Source organism: Cetorhinus maximus, chromosome 13 (assembly GCF_964194155.1).
Source record: "Cetorhinus maximus chromosome 13, sCetMax3.hap1.1, whole genome shotgun sequence".
Taxonomy (NCBI): Eukaryota; Metazoa; Chordata; class Chondrichthyes; order Lamniformes; family Cetorhinidae; genus Cetorhinus; species Cetorhinus maximus.
In genome coordinates this window covers 42,569,286-42,590,392 of record NC_135891.1, presented here as the reverse complement: position 1 = coordinate 42,590,392, position 21,107 = coordinate 42,569,286, and the positions used below count along the sequence as shown (strand labels likewise).

General features: G+C 41.1%; 1 protein-coding gene across 2 annotated transcripts in view; it reads right to left on the bottom strand.

Annotated features, from left to right (window-relative positions):
- The window catches only part of slc9a8 (solute carrier family 9 member 8), a 73,024-nt gene that overhangs the window by 38,446 nt on the left and 13,471 nt on the right, over positions 1-21,107 (bottom strand). For both annotated transcript variants that reach the window (XM_078555311.1, XM_078555313.1), the window contains exons 5-6: positions 9,084-9,167; positions 2,589-2,690 (exon numbers count right to left, since the gene is read on the bottom strand). In XM_078555311.1, the coding sequence (XP_078411437.1) occupies positions 2,589-2,690; positions 9,084-9,167 (186 nt within the window). The remainder of the gene's footprint in view (positions 1-2,588; positions 2,691-9,083; positions 9,168-21,107) is intronic.

The following is a 21,107-nucleotide window of genomic DNA, read 5'->3' as shown; positions in this document are numbered from 1 at the left end:
TGGCAACGCAAGTGAATATCTAAATACTTCTTAAATGTTACAAGAGTTTCTGACTCAACCACCCTTTCAAACAGTGAGTTCCAGACTCCCACCACTCTCTGGGTGAAAATATTTCTCCTCAACTCCTCTCTTGGCCTTCTACCTCTTACCTTAAATCTACACCCCCTGGTTATTGATCCCTCTACTAATTAAAGTGCCTTTCTATCCACCCTATCTATGCCCCTCAATCTTATACATCTCTATCAGGTCCTCTCTCAACCTTTGTTGGTACAAGGAAAACAACACCAGCCTATCCAATCTTTCCTCATAGCTCAGACCCTCCAGCCCAGGCAGGATCCTGATAAATCTCCTCTGCACCCTCTCCAGTGCAATCACATCCTTCATATAATGTGGTGGCCAGAACTGCACACAGTACTCCAGTTGTGGCCTAACTAGCATTTTATACAGTTCCAGCATAACCTCCCTGCTCTTGTATCCTATGCCTGGGCTAATAAAGGCAAATATCAAATATGCCTTCTTAATCACCTTATCTACCTGCCCTGCTACCTTCAGGGATCAGTGGATATGCACACCAAGGTCCCTCTGATCTTCAGTACTTTCCAGGGTCCTACCTTTCATAGTGTAATCCCTTGCTTTGTTAGCCCTCCCCAAGTGCATTACCTCATACTTTTCCAGGTTGAATTCCATTTGTCACTTCTCTGCCCACCTGACCAGTCCACTGATATCCTCCTACAGTTTACATCCATCCTCCTCACTATTTACCACCCTACCAATTTTAATGTCATCCACGAACTTCTTGATCATACCCCCTACGTTTAAGTATAAATCATTTATGTACACCACAAACAGCAACAGCCCCGGCACCGAGCCCTGCAGAACCTAACTGGAAATAAACTTCCAGTCACAGAAACATTCCTCTAACATCATCCTCTGTTTCCTGCCTCTCAGCCAATTTTGCATCCAATATGCCACTTTGCCTTGGATCCCATGGGCTCTTACTTTCTTGACCAGTCTGCCATGAGGGACCTTATCAAAAGCCTTGCTAACAGATTAACGCTTAAAGTAATACAAGACTCCACTGGTGCTAAGTCAAATCAGACAGGTTCAGGTTGATGAATGAAATATTCCACAGGTCTAGTGGAAAAAGGCCAGATGAGTTCTCCAATTTCCTGACCAGCATTCTGTCCTCAAACACCGCTACCAAGTCAGGTTAAGTCGTTGTTTATCTCATTGCTGTTTGTGGGACCCTGCTGTGTGCAAATTGGATGCCCTATTTGCCTGCATAACAATTGCTGCACTTCAGAAGTGTGTCATTGCTTGTGAAGCACATAATGATGTCCTGAAGATGGCTTGATAGCCAAGGTCAAATTAGAGGATAATTGCCAGTTTATTGGGAACATTTATTCAACCATTCTTGAACTGAGGTGACTGATTTACAATTGAAGATGGGCATTGTTGGATTTATCTGCCTTGTTACAACTGCAATGTACTCTTCAGCCTCAGGCTCATTCCCATTGTCCTCTTCAGGGTTTGCCTAACCCCTCCTCTTCCAACTGCATCATGATGTGTCCTCTCCCGAAAGTATAATTGGGCTGCATATCATTATTACTTTGGAAAGTATTGTGGAGATGTACAATAGGACACTCTCAGACCTGACCAAGCAATATTTTTATTTTAGCAGGTTTATGATATATTTATAAACAACAGGTTGAAAGGCTATCCCAATGGTATCTTGTCTAGATATTCCATTAAATAATGGTGATACTGTTGACTGTTGTGGAATAAATATATTATAGTAACTTCTAGGATATTTAGCATCCATTTGTTTGATGTAATGCTGATAGGGTACAGGTTCATGTAACTAAAGGATGGAACCAATTCCTATTCTTATAAAAATACCATATTGTTGAAGATGCCTCATGTCACATGATTCCACTGTTGAGGCCCTGCGCTGTTGGAAACACATGCTGAAAAATTGCAATGCTGTCGCCTGCTGCTTTTCATGGGAAAAATGAGCAAGTCATTAGCCCTGGTTAAAAAAAAGGCATCAGTCAGCTAATATATGCAGTGGTTGATGTCAATGAGGCAAATTGAAAGAAGCTTGCTGCATTTCTCAAAGCCTTAATGAAACCTGTGTGTGTCAGTAGTGCATGCACCTCATGTGACACCAACACAGCCTAGCCATAAAAACAGGTAACCATGATTCTGGCACATGGTTGGCACAAAGCTTGCACTCTTCATGTGCTGAGCGCAGGCAGTTTGCACATACCATCAGAAGTATCCCATTATACGTTTTGTTGAAACAGTATGATATCAATCTATAAACTCTAAATAATGTCTTTAGTAAATTAGGGGTGACAAACAATTAATGCTGTATTCTTTTAACCACAGTTCAGGCCAGACTAGCTATATGCAGTTCTATGTTCAAGTTTCCTCTAAATTTATAATTTCCAAGCATGCATGTCGTGAGTCACGTACATGTCTTGTGCATTCACACTGATGCTCTGAGTTTCTTCTGCAAGCACAAATTCAAGCAGAAAATTAAGATTTAAGCAAAGTTATAGGTTTTTATTGCAGTCAACACTCACCTTACCGAGAAAGTACACTCCACCTCCCACAATGAAAGCTGATATTGCTGTGCCAAATACAGCAAAGAGGGTAATGGATCCAATATTTTGGAAGAAGTTACCCTGAAAATGAAAACAGTAACCAATCAATTAACTTTTAAAAAAATTCTTTCACAGGATGTGAAAGTTAGCTAGGCCAGCATTTATTACCCATCCAAAATTGCCCTTGAGAAGGCGGTGGTGAGCCACCTTCTTGAACCACTGTAGCCCATGTGTTGTAGGAGCACCCACAGTGCTGTTAGGAAGGGAGATCCAAGAATTTGGCCCAGCAACAGTGAAGGGGCAGCAATATAGTTCCAAGTCAGGATGGTGTGCGGGTTAGAGGGAAACAGCACCAAAACACAATTAGCCATATTTATGAGCTAAAGAACGCACAAAAGTATAACTAATAATGTCTGTGTCAATTCTTTTCCGTCTTCCTGCAGAGACTTTCCTGTAACATCTAGAAAGCAGCGCAGCACTCCATACCTTGTTAAATTTCTATTTGTCTGGTGAGACGAGACAGCAAATGTTGACAAGGTATTCCAATGTGGGAATCACAGCAGAATCAGATCCTGTCCAATTCCCACTCTCCCACTTCTCCCATCCCTCACATCGAACTGCAGTTAAATAAATGAAGGGCTTTTCATTTTTATATTTCTAACCTCAAGCCATAATAGTTGGACACAATTTGAACATACATAGGAACATATGAACAGACGAATTAGGAGAAGTAAGCCACCCAGGCCCTTGAGCCTGTCCTGCCATTTAATAACATCATGGCTGATCTGGTTGTAACTTCAACTCCACGTTCCCACCTACCCCCTATAACCTTTCGCCTTCTTGTTTATTGAGAATCTATCTACCTCTGCCTTAAAAATATTCAAGGACTCTTCTTCCAACACCTTTTGAGGAAGTGTTCCAAAGACACATTACACTTACAGAATAAAAATTCTCCTCATCTCTGTCTTAAATTGGCGATCCCTTATTTCTAGTTCTTAGTTCCCTTATGGAACAATGGGTGATCGCTTAGTTCTAGATTCTCCCATAAAGGGAAACATCCTCTCCACGTCCACCTTGTCAAGACCCCTCAGAATCTTATATGTTTCAACAAAAGTAAGAGGAGACTTGATTATGACTTGGCAGATGATATGTGCCAGGCGGACCAAATTCACAAGGGAAACTTGATGGCCTATCACAACGGTTTTGCAATTTGTATTTATTACGAGTTGTGTGCACTGAATTCAGAAGTGATAAGTTCACCAAGACCTTTAGAGAAGCACATACATAAAACTACAATTACTAATATAATAACTTCTAAAACTCCTAATTAACCTGACCCAACTATACTTAACCCCATAAACCTACTTCACAATAAACTAGAAAATTATTATTAAAAAATGTTAGTTTCATGGCACTCTTCTAAATTCCAGTGGATACAAGCCTAGCCTGCCTAACCTTTCCTTACAAGACAACCCACCCATTCCAGGTATTAGTCTAGGAAATCTCTGAACTGTTTCTAATGCATTTCCATCCTGCCTTAAATAAGGACACCAATACTGTACACAGTATTCCAGGTGTGGTCTCAGCAATACCCTTTTTAACTGAAGCATAACCTCCCTACCTTTGTATTCAATTCTCCACGCAATAAACAATAGCATTCTATTAGCTTTCCTAATTACTTGCTGTACCTACATATTAGCTTTTTATGATTCATGCACTAAGACACCCAAATCCCTCTGCATCTCAGACCTCTGCAATGTCTAACCATTTAGATAATATGCTTTTTTACTTTTCTTGCCAAAATGGACAATTTCACATTTTCCCACGTTGTAACTCCATTACAGCTCCAACAATTTGCTCAGTACCACATTCCTAATGATTGTTATTTTCTGGAGTTCCTCCCTCCCTTCCATTTCCTGATTTACAACTATTTCTGGGATGTTACTTGTATCCTCTATAGTGAAGGCCAATGCAAAATACCGGTTCAATTCATTTGCCATCTCCTTATTTTCCATTATTAATTCCCCAGACTCACTTTCTATAGGACCAACACTCACTTTGTTAACTCTATTTTTTAAAAATATCTATAGAAACTCTTACTATTGTCTTTATATTGCTAGCTAGCTTTCACTCATACTCTAATTTTTCCTTCCTTATCAATCTTTTAGTTATTCTTTGCTTTTTTTTTCCATTTTCCATCTAATCTTCTGACCTGCCACTAATATTTTCACAATTATCTGCTTTTTCTTTAAGTTTGATACTATCTTTAACTTTTTTTAAGTTAGCCACCAATAGTGGGTACTCCCCTTGGAACTTTTCTTTCTCGTTGGAATGTATCTATTCTGTGTATTCTGAAATATCCCCTTAAATGCCTGCCACTGCATCTCTATGGACCTCTCTCTTAACTTAATATGCCAGTTCACTTTAGCTAGCTCTGCTTTCATGCTCTCATAATTGCCCTTATTTAACATTAAAATACTAGTCTTAGACCCACTCTTCTCTCCCTCCAACTGAATATAAAACTCAATCATATTATGATCGCTGCTACTTAGGAGCGCCTTCACTATGAGATCATTAATTAATCCTATTGCACAATACCAGGTCTAATATAGCCCGCTCTCTGGCTGGCACCAGAACATGCTGTTCTAAGAAACTACCCCAAAAACATTCTACGAATTCCTCATCTAGGCTACCTTTGCCCATCTGATTTTTCCAATCTATGTAGATCAAAATCCCCCATGATTATTGCCATACCTTTCTGATAAGCTCGCATCATTTCCTCCTTTATACCCTGTCCTACCAGCTGGTTAGTTAGGGGGCCTGAATACCATTCCCGCAAGTGACTTCTTGCCTTTATCATTTTTCATCTCTACCCAAACCACTTCTACATCTTGGCTTCCTGAGCTTAGGTTATGCCTCTCTATTGTGCCAATACCATCCTTAATCAAGAGAACCACCCCTCCACCTTTTCCTAGCTTCCTGTCCTTCCTAAATGTCATGTACCTTTCAATATTCAGGTCCCAATCTATGTCATCCTGCAGCCTTGTCTCTGCAATGGCTATCACATCATATTTATTTCTATTTGCATGTCAATTCATCTGTTTGTTGCAAATGCTACATGCATTCAGATACAGAGCCTTTAGTTTTGTCCTTTTACTATTTTTGCAACCTCTAGCATTATCTGCTGATTTACTCTTAGATTTGTACTCTGTCCCTTCCTGTCATGGTCCTTTTATCATTTCCCACATTAATACCTTTCTCTCTTGCGTTGCCTCTACTCTAATTAACACATCTTCCCAAATCTGATCCTTTTCCCCCACTCTTTAGTTTAAAACCCTCTCTATTTCCACATTTACGTAGCTCACTAGAACACTGGTCCCAGCACGCTTCAGGTGTAGACTGCCTCAATGGTAGTCTCCGCTTTCCCCAGTACTGATGCCAGTGCCCCACGAACCGGAACCCACTTCTCCAACACCAGTCTTTGAGCCATACAGTCATCTGTCTAATTTTATGTGCCCTATGCCAATTTGCAAGTTGTTCAGGAAATAATCCAGAGATCGTACTTTATAATAAATTTTCAACACTTTAACACTACATTTCCCAAATTTGGGTGGGGGAGGGGGGAGGGAAAACAATGAAAAATCTACTTCATATCAAATTTAAAAATGATCTGTGAAACTAGTATGCATTGCTATTCTAATGCTTTCACACCATGTAGTTTCCTTTACAACTGAAAATTCAGTCTATTTTTTCACTGTCAAAAAGTAAATGAATGCCTGTGGTCACCTCCTGTTTCCTCGATTCCCTTTTCACTCAACTCCTGATCATTCAAATATCCTTCCCGGCCCTCACATATTTATGAGCCACTTACTCAATCCTTTTACTTTCACCATCACTTCCTCTTGAGAAGGTCTATCTTGAACTCTCAACGTATAAAATTACTGCCACATTTCTAAACTCCTTTTCCTCTTCAAAGAGACTGAATGCTTCCCAATTCTGTACCCAACTGTTTCAACTCTTCTTGCCCAATGCCTTAGTTTGGCTTCTACTTTGCTAAGAGTACTAAAATCACTCTGGCCAGAGTCACAAGTAACCCGCTGTTACTTTGAACATGACGTAGTACACCCCTTTTGTCTTCCTCAACCTCTCCAAAATATTTGATTCAAGTGTCCGTATCATCCACATGGACTGCAGAAGAGAGACAATCTCTGTGGATTGTCTTCATATGCTGTTAGTCATGCCTGTTCCAATGCAGCCAGTGAATCTTGAGCAAATTAATTCACTTCTTAGCTCATCATGAGTGTTGCTGAAGAAGCTAATGAGGCTCCCTCCTTCTAATCTATCCCTCAATCACATCATCTTCAGAAACAGAGTAAAATTCTAGATGTAGGCTGATGACAACTCACTTTATTTCTAGAATTTTCCATCTGAACATTGGGAAGACCAAAGCTCCAGCCTTACCTCCTCTGCCATTGAAACCCTAACTCACCCTTTTGTCATCTCCATACTTGATTTCTCTCATGTCTTCCTCACCAGCAGCCCATCCTCCACCTTCCATAAACTCATTACAACTGAAACACGCCAAGAATTTTTCACTGAAATTAGGCTAGTTCTTCAGTGCAACTCCAGCAGACTACTGTGGGAAATTGGTCCAGGTAAGACTGCCAGCTTCCTGCTGTCCTCTCACTAAAGATATTTTCCACATGAAGTGATGGGAAAGGTAGAATATATCTACTTTAAAACAGGTAGACAATATTTCATCCAAATTATTATCCTTAATTTGAGCCCCAGTAACACTGGCTGCTAGTCATGCCAGTGCAGTCCCAAAGTCCAGGATTGCCAGGTTGATATCTCCTGAATTATGTTGTTACTGGCAAGTGATACACTACAATATTATACTTTAATCTTAGAGAAATACTAGAAACCTTCACCTGTTACTTAGATTTGCCCTTTCTTGATTAACAATCTCAATTTCAAAAAGAACAGTGAACAATGAACTGTGCCTGCAGTTCATTTCTCAACCTAATTCCATTAGAAAGAAGAGCTCTAAAATATCCCACAGATATCTGCACACTAAAGCAATCAAGGGATGTGGGGATCAGGCAGCAAAGAGAATGGTAAAGCAGGCTTGAGGAGCTGGGTGGACTACTCCTGCTTGTTTGTCTAATGTTCTTACAAGGAAGTCACCAAAAAACTGAACAACGTTGCTGGCGTGCTGGCTTATTAGACTGCTCACATCATGAAAAATACATTTTCTACTGAAGAAATGAGTTTCAATGGCTCTGACAGAGAACTTCTCTACTGCAAGAATGGCCATAACTTCTGAGCTCCAGGGCATCGCAGTGAGCGGTCCAACACCCCACCCCCATGCAAGAGAGTAATGAGATGGTTACTGCTGTATCTGCATTGGATGGCCAACCTCTTCTGTGTAGCATTGGCACTGACCACCACTGCCACTGCCTGCCATGCTGGATTTGTGATGCCACTGCCTGTCGTGTGGCCAGAACAGGGGTAGAGGACGTCACAGTGGGTCTCCACCGAGTCCAAATGGCATCCCAGTGATGCGTCATTAAACCTGGGGGCTGCCATCCTTTTGCCTTTCATGGACATCTTCCCTGCAGCAGTCGTGGGCTGGAAACACAGCCATGTGCGCATGGCTAGACTTTAAATATACCACCTGGCGTGATGAAGCGGCAAGGTGATGGCATGGCCCACTATGGAAATGGCGTGTTTCCAGGAATGCATAAGTGGCAGGTTTGGGACAATACGGTGTGAAAACCAGCCTTTGTGGCCAGCGGGTAAAACATTGTTTTATCCACCCGCTACTGCACTTAGGGCGGAATTGTCCCAGATTTGCACTGTATATTGTACTTTTTATGCAACAAATTCACAAGCATCTTTGTTTACAATTTATGAAGAAATAACTTTGGGCAGCACAAGTCTGATCTATGCAGTAACATTCCATGAACCAAAGTGCTTCAGATGGGAGTACAAGACTATATGAAGTTCAGTGACCAACTCTCCACAATTCAGTTGTTAGGCTCAGCTATGTTATCTTTGCAAGCAATCTCTGATTGTGAAGTATGAAATGGATAACATTCAAAAGTACTTAACTCAGAATAAACTTGAGCTATGTTTTTATCTGCCAATTAAGTTTAATTGCAATCATAAATTGAAGGCTTTTTTGTAGTCCTGGAAGCACTATATTTGAAATAGTTAAGCAGATGTGCTACTTGAGATGCAGCTTTAATTATATGGGAGCCTGGGGTAAAAGCAGGGAAGAGAACACAACACTGATCTAAGGTTGAGCATTCACTGTACATTCACTCCAAAATTACATAATGTTATAACTGATTTAAAATAAGGTAAGAAAGATACATAAATTAAAGTTTTTCCAAATTGGTTTAAAAATATTATTTACAAAATAAAATGCCACACACAAACAATCATGTCCTTACAACTTCTCACACTTACCTTGTGTAATGAATATCCGGACTCAAATATAATGGGTGGAAGCAACAATAGAAAGAACATGTTCGGTCGAAACATTTCTTCTTCCTGTGCAGAAAGGAGATCAAAAATGTAATGGATGAAGATCAATGGCCCTACAGTTCTACATAGGGAGAATGAAAAAGGAGCCCTTGAAAACCAAGAAGTAGCCCGCGAAAAACAAAACGGCCCTTGAGAAAATCTCAAGAGAGCTCTCAAAAAAATGACTCCTGTCATAACCAGACAGGGCAGCACTGGAAGCTTCGGTGAACAGAATCTACCGATCACTCACTATGCTCCTGATCCACTAACTTCAAAAACATTCTTCCAGCATAATTATATGTTTCATGCACAAAAACAAAGCGGGCTAGGGGAAGGGAAAGTATAAGTGTTGCAAGAAGCTACTGGCTATTTATGCTGCCCCCACCCTACCCACTTTGGGATGTTTTTCTATGCTAAAGGAATTGCACAAATGCAAGTTGTGCTTGTAGTAAGATTTACGAGCAGTAGCAGTGTTTATTAATTATAAACGAATAAAGAAAGTTAATACATAATAAAGATGGCAGTGCAGGTGATGTGAAAGCAGAAATGCTGGAAAAACTCAGCAGGTCTGACAGCATCTGTGGAGAGAGAAAGAGTTAACGTTTCAAGTCCGTATGGCCCTTCTTCAGAGCTGTCAGACCTGCTGAGGTTTTCCAGCAATTTCTGTTTTTATTTCAGATTTCCAACATCCACAGTATTTTGCTTTTATCTTAGTGCGGGCGATGCGTTGCGACTGCAGAATGTCCAGACGGCTGTGTCACCTGCCTGGTAAAAGGTTTGGGACATCAGCTCTGGTCTGCACAGGAACTTGCAGTGGAAGGGGGAGGATCCAGGGGTTGTGGTCCACGTATGTACCAACGACATTGGTAGAACTAGGAAAGGGGTTCTGCTGAGAGAGTATGGGCAGCTAGGGCCTAAATTAAAAAGCTGAACCTCAAAAGGTGATAATCTCTGGATTACTAAATGAACCACAAGCAAAATGGTGTAGGGTAAGTCAGATTAGAGTGTTAAGTGCGTGGCTCAAAAAGTGGTGCAGAACAAATGGGTTTCGATTCATGGGGCACTAGCACGAGTACTGGGGAAAGAGAGAGCTGTACTGTTGGGATGGTCTTCACCTGAACCAGATGGATTACACCCCAGAGTTCTGAAGTAGATAGCTGAAGAGATAGTGAAGGCGTTGGTGGTGATCTTTCAGGAATCACTGGAGTCAGGGAGGGTCCCAGAGGACTGGAAAATCACTATTTAACCCCCCTGTTTAAGAAGGGAGTGAGGCAAAAGACGGGAAATTACAGGCCAGTTAGCCTGATGCGGGTCGTTGGTAAGATTTTAGAGTCCATTATTAAGGATGAGATTTCAGAATACTTGGAAATGCATGGTAAAATCGAGCAAAGTCAGCATGGTTTCATCAAGGGGAGGTCATGCCTGACAAATCTGTTAGAATTCTTTGAGGAGGTAACAAGTAGGTTAGACAAAGGAGAGCCAATGGATGTTATCTACTTGGACTTCCAGAAGGCCTTTGACAAGGTGCCGCACAGGAGGCTGCTCAGTAAGATAAGAGCCCATGGTGTTAGAGGCAAGGTATTAGCATGGATAGAAGATTGGTTGTCTGGCAGGAGGCAGAGAGTGGGGATAAGGGGGTCCTTCTCAGGATGGCGGCCAGTGACTAGTGGAGTTCCACAGGGGTCAGTGTTGGGATCACAACTTTTCACTTTATACATTAATGATCTAGATGAAGGAACTGAGGGCATCCTGGCTAAGTTTGCAGATGATACAAAGATAGGTGGAGGGACAGGTAGTATTGAGGAGGCGGGGAGGCTGCAGAAGGATTTGGACAGGTTAGGAGAATGGGCAAAGAAGTGGCAGATGGAATACAACATGGGGAAGTGTGAGGTCATGCACTTTGATAGGAAGAATAGAGGCATGGACTATTTTCTAAATGGGGAGAGAATTCAGAAATCTGGAGTGCAAAGGGACTTGGGAGTCCTAGTCCAGGATTCTCTTAAGGTTAACTTGCAGGTTGAGTCGGTAGTTAGGAAGGCAAATGCAATGTTGGCATTTATTTTGAGAGGACTAGAATATAAAAGCAGGGATGTGCTGCTGAGGCTTTATAAGGCTCTGGTCAGACCACATTTAGAATATTGTGAGCAATTTTGGGCCCCGTATCTCAGGAAGGATGTGCTGGCCCTGGAGAGGGTCAAGGGGAGGTTCACGAGAATGATCCCAGGAATGAAAGGCTTAACATATGAGGAACGTTTGAGGACTTTGGGTCTATACTCGATGGAATTTAGAAGGATGAGGAGGGATCTGATTGAAACTTACAGAATACTGAAAGGCCTGGATAGAGTGGACATGGGGAAGATGTTTCCATTAGTGGGAGAGACTAGGACCCAATGGCACAGCCTCAGAATAATGGGAAGACCTTTTAGAACAGAGATGAGGAGAAACTTCTTTAGCCAGAGAGTGGTGAATCTATGGAATTCATTGTCACAGAAGGCTGTGGAGGCCAGGTCATTGAGTGTATTTAAGACCGAGATAGATAGGTTCTTGAATGGTAAGGGTTACGGGGGGAAGGCGGGAGAATGGGCTTGAGAAACTTATCAGATGTGATTGAATGGCGGAGCAGACTCGATGGGCCGATTGGCCTAATTTCTGCTCCTATGTCTTACGGTCTTATGAACCGTCCAGAACAGTGTTCTGGTGAGTCGTATAACCAAGGTGGTAGAGAGGGCTTTAACTTAAATAGTGGGGGCGAAGGATCAAGTTTGGGAAGATATAATAAATTAAATAGAGAAGGCAAGGCAAGAGAGCAAGATAGGAATAAGGGAAATGATGATCAGAGTGTGGCAGGAAGGGACGAAGTATACAAACCTAAGAGTGCAGATAAGACCAGAAGTTTAAAAAAAAGTAAAAATACAGAACTAAAGGCTCTGTATCTGAATGCACATAACAAAACAGATGAACTGACAGTGCAATGACAAGTAAATATGTATGACCTGATAGCCATTACCAAGACATAGCTGCAGGATAACAAAGTCTGGGACCTGAATATTTAAGGGTGCATGACATTTAGGAACAACAGAATGCTAGAAAAAGGTGGACTAATAGCTCTGTTAATAAAGGATGACATTAGTACAATAGAGAGAGATAATCTTAGCTCTAAAAATCAACATGTAGAATCAGTTTGGGTGGAGATGAGAAATAGCAATGGTAAGAAGTCACTTTTGGGAGTGGTTTTTTACTAACAGTAACCATATTGTAGGAGTTTCTGAGTATTGAAATATCTCCTTAAATGTGTTCCACTGCATCTTTACTGACCTATCCTTTAACCCAATTTCCCAGTTCACTTTAGCCAGCTCTGTCTTCATAATTGCCCTTACTTAAGGAAGAAATAATGGGGACTTGTGAGAAAGGTATGGCGATAATCATGGGTGCCTTTAATCTATGTCTAGATTGGACAAATCTGAATGGCTAAGGCAGCTTGGATGAGGAGTTCATAGTGTGCTTTCAGGATAGTTTCTTAGAGCAACACATTCTAGCATCAACCAGAGAGCAGGCTATCCTATACCTGATAATGTGCAATGAGACAGGATTAATTAATGAGCTCATAGTGAAGGCACCCCTAGATAGCAGTGATCATAATACGACTGAACTTCGCATTCAGTTTGAGGGAGAGAGTGGATCTAAGGCTAGTGTTTAAACTTAAATAATGGTAATTATGAAGACAGAGCTGGCTGAAGTGAACTGGGAAATTAGGTTAAAGGATAGGTCAGTAAACATGCAGTGGCACACAGTTAAGGAGATATTTCAAAACTCAGAAAATCTACATTCTAGTGAGAAAGAAAGATTCTATGGGAAGGATGCACCATCTGTGGCTAACTAAGCAAGTTAAAGATAGTAAAATTGAAAGAAAAAGCATATAATGCTGCAAAGATAAGTGGAAGGTCAGAAGATTGGACAGAACATAAAATACAGCAAAGAATAACTAAAAGATTAATAAAGGGAAGAAATTAGGGTATGAGAGAAACCTAGCCAGCGTTTCTACAGGTATTTAAAAAGAAAAAAATAAGTAAGCCTTCATCCTCTGGAGAGTAAATCTGGGTAACTAATATGGAACATAAGGAAATGGCTGATGAATTGCAGTCCATGTCCAAATGCAGCAAGACTTGGACAATATCCAGGCTTGGGCTGACAAGCGGAAAGTAAATTTTATGGTGCTCAAGTGCCAGGCAATGACCATCTTCAACAAGAGAGAATCTAACCATCACCACTCGACATTCAATGGCATTACCATCATTGAATCCCCCACGATCAACATCCTTGGGGTTACCATTGAACAGAAACTAAACTGGACTAACCATATAAATTCTGTGGATACAAGAACAGGTCAGAGGCTAGGAATCCTGTGGAGAGTAACTCGCCTTCTGACTCCTCAAAGCCTGTCCACCATCTAAAAGGCACAAGTCAGGAGTGTGATGGAGTACTCCCTACTTGCCTGGATGAGTGCAGCTCCAACAACACTCAGGAAGCTTGACATCCAGGGCAAAGCAGCCCGCTTGATTGGCACCCCATCCACAAACATTCACTCCTTCCACCACCGATACACAGCGACAGCAGTGTGTACCATCTACAAGATGCACTGCAGGAACTCACCAGGCTCCTTAGACAGCACTTTCCAAACCCACAACTGCTACCATCTAGAAGGACAAGGGCAGCAGACAAATGGGAACACCACCATCTGGAAGTTCCCCTCCAAGTCACTCACCATCCTAACTTGGAAATATATCGCCGTTCCTTCACTGTTGCTGGGTTAAAATCCTGAATCTCCCTCCCTGACAGCACTGTGGGTTTACTTACACCACATGGACTGAAGTGGTTCAAGAAGGCAGCTCACCACCATCTTCTCAAGGGCAATTAGGGTGGGCAATAAATGCGGGCCTCGCCAACGATGCCCACATCCCATGAATGAATTTTTAAAAAATACATTTTGCGTCTGTCTTCACTGTAGGGGATACAATTAACATTCTAGAGATAATCGTGAATCAGGAGGTGAAAGAGCGGGAGGAACTTAAAACAATTGCAATCACCAGGGAAAGGGCACTAAGACAATAACTAGAACTAAAAGCTGACAAGACTGTTGGACTTCACCTTAGAGTTTTAAAAGAAGTAGCTGCTGAAATATGCATTGGTTTTAATTTTCCATAATTCCTTACAATCTGGAAAGGTTCCATCAGATTGGAAAATACTGAATGTGACTCCTCTATTCAAAAAAGGAGACAGGCAGAAAGCAGGAAACTCCAGGCCGGCTAGCCTTACATCCATCATATAGAAATTGCTGGAATTTATAATTAAGGAAGTTATCGCAGGGCACTTGGAAAATCTCAATGCGATCAGGCAGAGTCAACATGGTTTTGTGAAAGGGAAATCATGTTTGACTCATTTATTGGAGTCCTTTGAGGAAGTAACGAGCAACATGGATAAAGGGGAACCTGTGGATGTGTTGTACTTAGATTTCCAGAAGGCATCGAACAAGGTGCTACATCAAAGGTTACTACGCAAAATAGGAGCTCATGGTGTAGCAGGTAACATATCAGCATGGATCGAGCATTGGTTAGCTAACAGGAAACAGAGAGTTGGCATAAATGGGTCATTTTCGGGTTGGCAACATGTGATGAGTACAGTGCCACAGAGATCAGTGCTGGGACCTCAACTATTTACAATTTATATCAATGACTTGGATGAAGGGGAAGAAGGTATCGTTGCTAAATTTGATGAACAAAGATAGGTTGGAAAGTAAGTTGTGAAGAGGACATAAGGAGTCTGCAAAGGGGACATAGATAGGTTAAGTGAGTGGGCAAAAAATTGGCAGATGGGAGTTTAATGGGGGAAAATGTGAACTTGTCCACTTTGGCAATAATAGAAAAGCAGCATATTATTTACAAGGAAAGAGATTACAGAACTAAGAGGTACAGAGGGATCTGGGTGTCCTAGTACATGATTCACAAAAAGTTAGTACATAGGTATAGCAAGTGATTAGGAAGGCAAATGGAATGTTGTTGTTCATTGCAAGGGGAATGGAAGTAAAAGTAGGGGTAAAAGCAAAATCTGAAATAAAAACAGAAAACACAGTTTTCTCCGAACAGACTGTTCCCTCCATTCTGGTCTACTCCTCTATCATCCCCAACACCTCATCCCCTTCCTACAGCACCATCCCATGCAATTGCAGGAGATGTAACACCTGCCCCTTTACCTCCTCCCTTCTCGCCATCCAAAGCCCCAAACACTCCTTCCAGGTGAAGCAGCGATTCGCTTGCACTGCTTTCAATATAGTCTACTGCATTAGCTGCTCACAATGCTGTCTCCACTACATTGAAAAAACTAAATGCAGACTGAGTGACCACTTTGCTGAACACCTTTGCTCAGTCTGCAGGCATGGTCCCGGCCTTCCTGTCACATGCCATTTCAATTTGCCATCTTGCTCTAATGCTCACATTTCTGTCCCTAGCCTGCTACAATATTCCAGTGAAGCTCAACATAAATTGGATGAACAGCACCTCATCTTCTGATTAGACACTTTTACAGCCTTCTGGACTTAACATTGAGTTCAGCAACTCCAGACCATGAACTGTCCTCCATTTTGATTTTTTTTGAGAGGTGATCTTATTGAAACATATAAGGTCTTGAGGGGACTTGACAAGGTGGATGTTGAAATGATGTTTCCCCTTGCAGGGGGTGGGGGGGGGGGGGGGGGGGGTTGGGTGGTGGGGGGAGACTAGAACTAGGGGACACTGTTTAAAAATAAAGGGTCTTTTATTTAACAGATGAGAAGAAATTTTTTCTCTCAGAGGGTCATGAGTCTTTGGAACTCTCTTCCCCAGACAGCGTTGGAGGCATGGTCATTGAGTATTTTTAAGGCAGAGGCAGAAAGATTTTTGACTAGCAAGGGAGTCAAAAGTTATCAGGGGAGGCAGAATGTTGAGCTGAGGCCACAATCAGATCAGCTATGATCTTACTGAATGATGGGGCAGGCTCGAGGGGCAGAATGGCCTACTCCTGCTTCTAATTTGTATATTCGTATGATGATCATTTGATGCTGGTCACTTATTCTCCAATTTTTACTGCAGATTATCAATGCCTGTTTTCAGTCAGCAAGAATGAACAGGACTCAAGTTTCTTCATTATATATAAGCAGCAGCACAAAAAAAACTACGCATGCACATTGAAACACATCTTCAAAATTCTTATCAGAGTGACTGAAAGATTTAGAGTTGGGGGGAGGGGTGGTATCATCTCGTTTCAAAATGTCACAGAAGTACAGTCAAGTATTTGCTCAATTTCAAAATAGTCTCAGAACAGAGGCAAGGAAAATGTGAAAATGTATGGTCCAAATTTTGTGGGCATTGGCGAACAAGCAGCACTGTGTCATTCATTATACTTGTACTTTCCCATAGAGTTGCAATTATTAGAGAACAAAAACAGGATGGCACCTTTTATTGGAAATTTTGGACCCGTGTGAAAAAGCAACCAAAGGTGTGTCTCCTTAGCCAAAAGAATCCTTGGCTGAGACACGTGTCTGAAACAGGAAGTGGGAGTTAAAATAGTTAGAATGATAGAATGGTTACAGCACCGAAGGGCGCTATTTGGCCGTTGTGTCCGTGTCAGCTCCCTGTAAGATTTACTCAGCTAGTCCTACTTCCCTACCTTTTCTACATAGCCCACAAATTTTTCTCTTCAGATAATTATCCAATTCCCTTTTGGTAGCCATGATTGAATCTGCCTCCAGAGTGATTAGGATATAGAATGCACTTCAGGCAGTGCTTTCCATATCCTAATCACTTGCTGTGTAAAATAGTTTTTCCTCACGTTGCCTCTGGTTTATCGGCCAATCACCTTAAATCAGTGTCCTCTGATTCTCGACTCTTCCATCAACGGGAACACCTCTATCAAATCTCTTCTCAATTGTCTCTTCTCTACAGGGAACAACCCCAGCTTTGCCAATCTATTTAAGTTAACTGAAGTCTTCGTCACTGGAACCATTCTTGCAAATCTTTTCTGCATCCTCTCCAGTGCCTTCACATCCTATCTGAAGTTTGGGGGCCTGAATTGGGCATAATACTTCAGAAGATACCTAACCAGTGCTTTCCAGGGGTCACCATAACTTCCTTGCTTTTGTCCTTTATAAAGCAAAGGATCCCAAACATTTTTTTAACCATTTTCTCAGCCTACCCCACCACCTTCAATGATTTGTTCACATATACTCCCAGGTCCCTCTCCTCCTGCGTCACCTTTAGAGTTGTATCCTTTATTTCACATTGGCTTTCCTCGCTCCAGCTACCAAAATGTATCACTTCACACTCCTATGCATTAAACTTCATCTGAGATGTGTCCATCTAATATGCTAACCTGTCTGTCCTCATGAAGTTCTACACTAGCCTCCTCGCAGTTCACAATGCTTCCAAGTTATATGTCGTCCAAAAATTGTGAAATTGTGCCCAATACATCAAAGTCTAAATAATTAAGATATATCAGGAAGAGCAGGGGTCCGAACAACTTAGTGAACTCCATCCTAATCCAAAAACAACCATTCATCACCACTTTGTTTCCTGTCAATAAGCCACCATGCTGCCCTTTTATCCCATGGGCTTCTACTTTGTTGACAAGCTTGTTTTGTGGCACTTTATGAAACATTAATTCAATGTAAAATCATGCACAGAAAGCAAAATAAAGAGAGGAACATATGGGGTTAAGAGAGATCGAGATAAGAGACCAAGAAGTTGAAAAAAAGAATTTTAATTTTTTTAAATCTCCAACAATAATCCAAATTTGAATTAGTGAAAACCCCACACCTGTAAAAGTTAATTTTCAGTACCAATTAACTTGTTTGGCAGTTGAAAAGCCTCCAACTTCTGATCATGATCCTGCAGAACTCTCACAGTGCAGGAGTCCTTGCAGATAGCAGTGAACAGAATCAGTGCAGAAGCCAGCCCCTTTTTAAGGCACTGGCTGGTAAGGATTTAAAGCCCCCGAGCTTCTCAGTGTGAGAGTGAGTACAAGTGAGTGGGCACGTGAGGGTGGGCGCGTGTGGGTGGAGTGAGTGGGTAGGTGGGTGAGGTGACAGTAGGTTGGGAGGGTGGCAGCTGAGTAAGTGGTGGATAGGTGAGGTGGTTGAGTGGACAGGTGGGCTGTTTGGTTTTCGGGTCTGGTTGGGAGGGGTTGTCTGGCCAGGGGTCAGTCAGGTCCGGTCAGGGAGGAGTTGGGAAGATTTAGGGGGCAGGGTTGGGAGTTGTGTGGTGGGAGCTAGTCAGATCAGGTGATGGCGAAGTCAGTAGGTTGGGGGTGGGGGGAGGCAGGTGGTGGGGCTAGTCAAGTTAGGTCAGGAGGGAGTGGGGGGGGTGGTGTCAGGGCAGAGTCGGGTGGTGGCGCTAGTCAGGTTGGGTGGGGGTGTTTTTGGGGGGGGTCTCAGTGGGGTGAAAGTGGGCATGTCATTTGTATAGTTAGCCAGGAATTAAACTAGGGTTTTTCTGTTCAACATTTCCTGGGTAACTATATTAGTTAAGTAAGTCAGAAGCAGGAGAATTGCCCATTGGCAGTTCAAACTTCCTGGTCAATTCCCACGGAGTCACTGCATTGGGACTTCGCGGGGTTCCGAAGTGCATTTTGGGGGGTACGTCTGGTCTCTGATGAGAGACTGGAAGATCTGTGCAACTGTATGCGTGGGATGGGATAGCATCATTACACGACCATTTTAAAAAAGCGTCACCTCAGATTTGGTAAACTAAGTTTTAAAGAAGTTACCTTTATCTTATTGCTTTTTCCCTATTCTGTAACATGCAGTCATAATGTGATAAAAACTAACAAGATTTAAAATAATAATCTCCATAACACGGAAATTAAATCCACTTACATGCATTGCTTCAATCAATCTTTTATAATCAGCACATTTGAAGCAGAGATTTGCTAGGTACCATTCCTTAGCAACATCTTATGCTATTTTTTTTAAATCAAAACATTTGTTACAATTATTAAATTATTTTAGTCAAATTACACAATTGTATATATTTGAGTTCACAATAGTATCATTAGAAGTCAGCAGCCAAAAGTCTTAAAATTAAATAGATAAGGGACATCAAATTCATGCAGATGCAAATGCAGACACAGACATAGACAGTACAACTCCAAAATCATCCTGGGAGGTTGCTATTTAAAGCAAATGCCTATCGTAGGTGTTTGGTTGGAAAATATCAATAAAATGATCAAATTTGCTGTCAAATAGTTGTCACATGTAAGTAATAGTTGCTCTTCCTCAAAATTTTCGCTTGGCACTATATAAATTCAAGTTCTTTCTTTCTTATTTATTCTTCGATGCTACATCTGGATGATGCCTCACAGACCAAAATTATGACTATATTAAAAAGACTTTTTATTAGCGATACAAGATGCAATTGGGCACTTTAAATTTGGTTACTGCTTGATAGGAAAGACCTGCAGCTATTTGTCTTTTTTTCAACTAATTTTCTACTTTTCTTTTGGAATGAATGTGCGGACCAGTCCGGTATGCAAAATATCATTTCTAAAGCATTATTCCAATGCAAATAAGTTGATTCCATAGCAAGTAAAAGGCATTTTACACTGCTTTATTTTGAAACCAATTTAAAGCTAAAATATTTTGTAAAGTGTAAAAACCGGCTAGGGTCTCATCTAAGTGGAGATCAGGGACAATTTTTAATATCTGCTGGGCTTTGTTCAACTATGGACAATACCTTTTGCTTTCTCGATTCCAATTTTAAACAAAAAGGGTGTTACAGGTATAGGCCAGACTGACGGATAGACAAAACCTCCAAAATAACACGTTATGGACACTGGTTTAGATTTAGCGTCAGGAATTTGCCAAGTATTGTTCTTCTGTTGATTTTGAATTTCCATGGAAGTGGAAGTTAAATGTTTTTAAATCAAATCTGAAGTAATGTCATTGTTTAATATTTTCTTTTAATAAAATCTGATTTATATCTCTCATATCTAGTCATAAAATCTGATTGTGTTTATTCTTCTGATATTGAAAAATTAGAAGGCCACAAAAGTAACAAGAGGGATCGGTTTAATCCCAGGCAATGCTATGTGAACAAATATAGTACCTATCAGGTGAGAACTCAGGTGGGAGAAATATTTTGTGCAACGCTTGATTTTCATGTCCTACAAATCATGTCCAGCTCACCAACACTTAAGAATTTGTTTGTTTTTTTTTAAAAACACTGCATAGAATCTTTGAGGAAAAAATGTGAAAAATTGAGGTTACAACTAGTTACTGCTGCCATAATTTATGTGATTCATTTGAAAATGTTGATTTTTTAAAATGGATAAAGATAATTCTTTCAGAGAATATAAATATTCCTAAAGAGACAAAAGCACATCACACACATTACATGTTCTGGCACTTGATAAATAATAGGAACACAGGACTTTTATGCTGTTCCAAACAACATTGTTAGCATTGATTAGGCAAGTAGAAAGAATCTACTTCCAAAAGCGTTAATCTTCGAACTAAACTTTTACTTTTAATTTTTCTTTCAGAAAGAAATAAGGAGATGAAAATAGGAAGGGGTCCATCAGTATTTGACCTTTGGCATTTTGGTGGCTGTGATCTGGAATATCTGAATGGGTGCTGGTAGCCAACTCAACAGTAACTTTCAAAAGGAAATACTTGAAGAGAAAAGCATCACGGGGATATGGGTGAAGAGTAGGGGAGTGGGTGAATTGGATAATTGGATAGCTCTTTCAAAGAGCTGGCACAGGCACGGTGGGATGCATGGTCTCCGTCTATGCTATGCCATGTTATGGTTCTATTAAAATCTTAGGATGTAGCAACATCACATATCAGCTGCATTAGACATGCATACCACAGCATTTGAACCTTTCCAATTCTGCAAGCCTGGAGAATGGTTAGATCTTCCTCCGATTATACAACTTATTGCA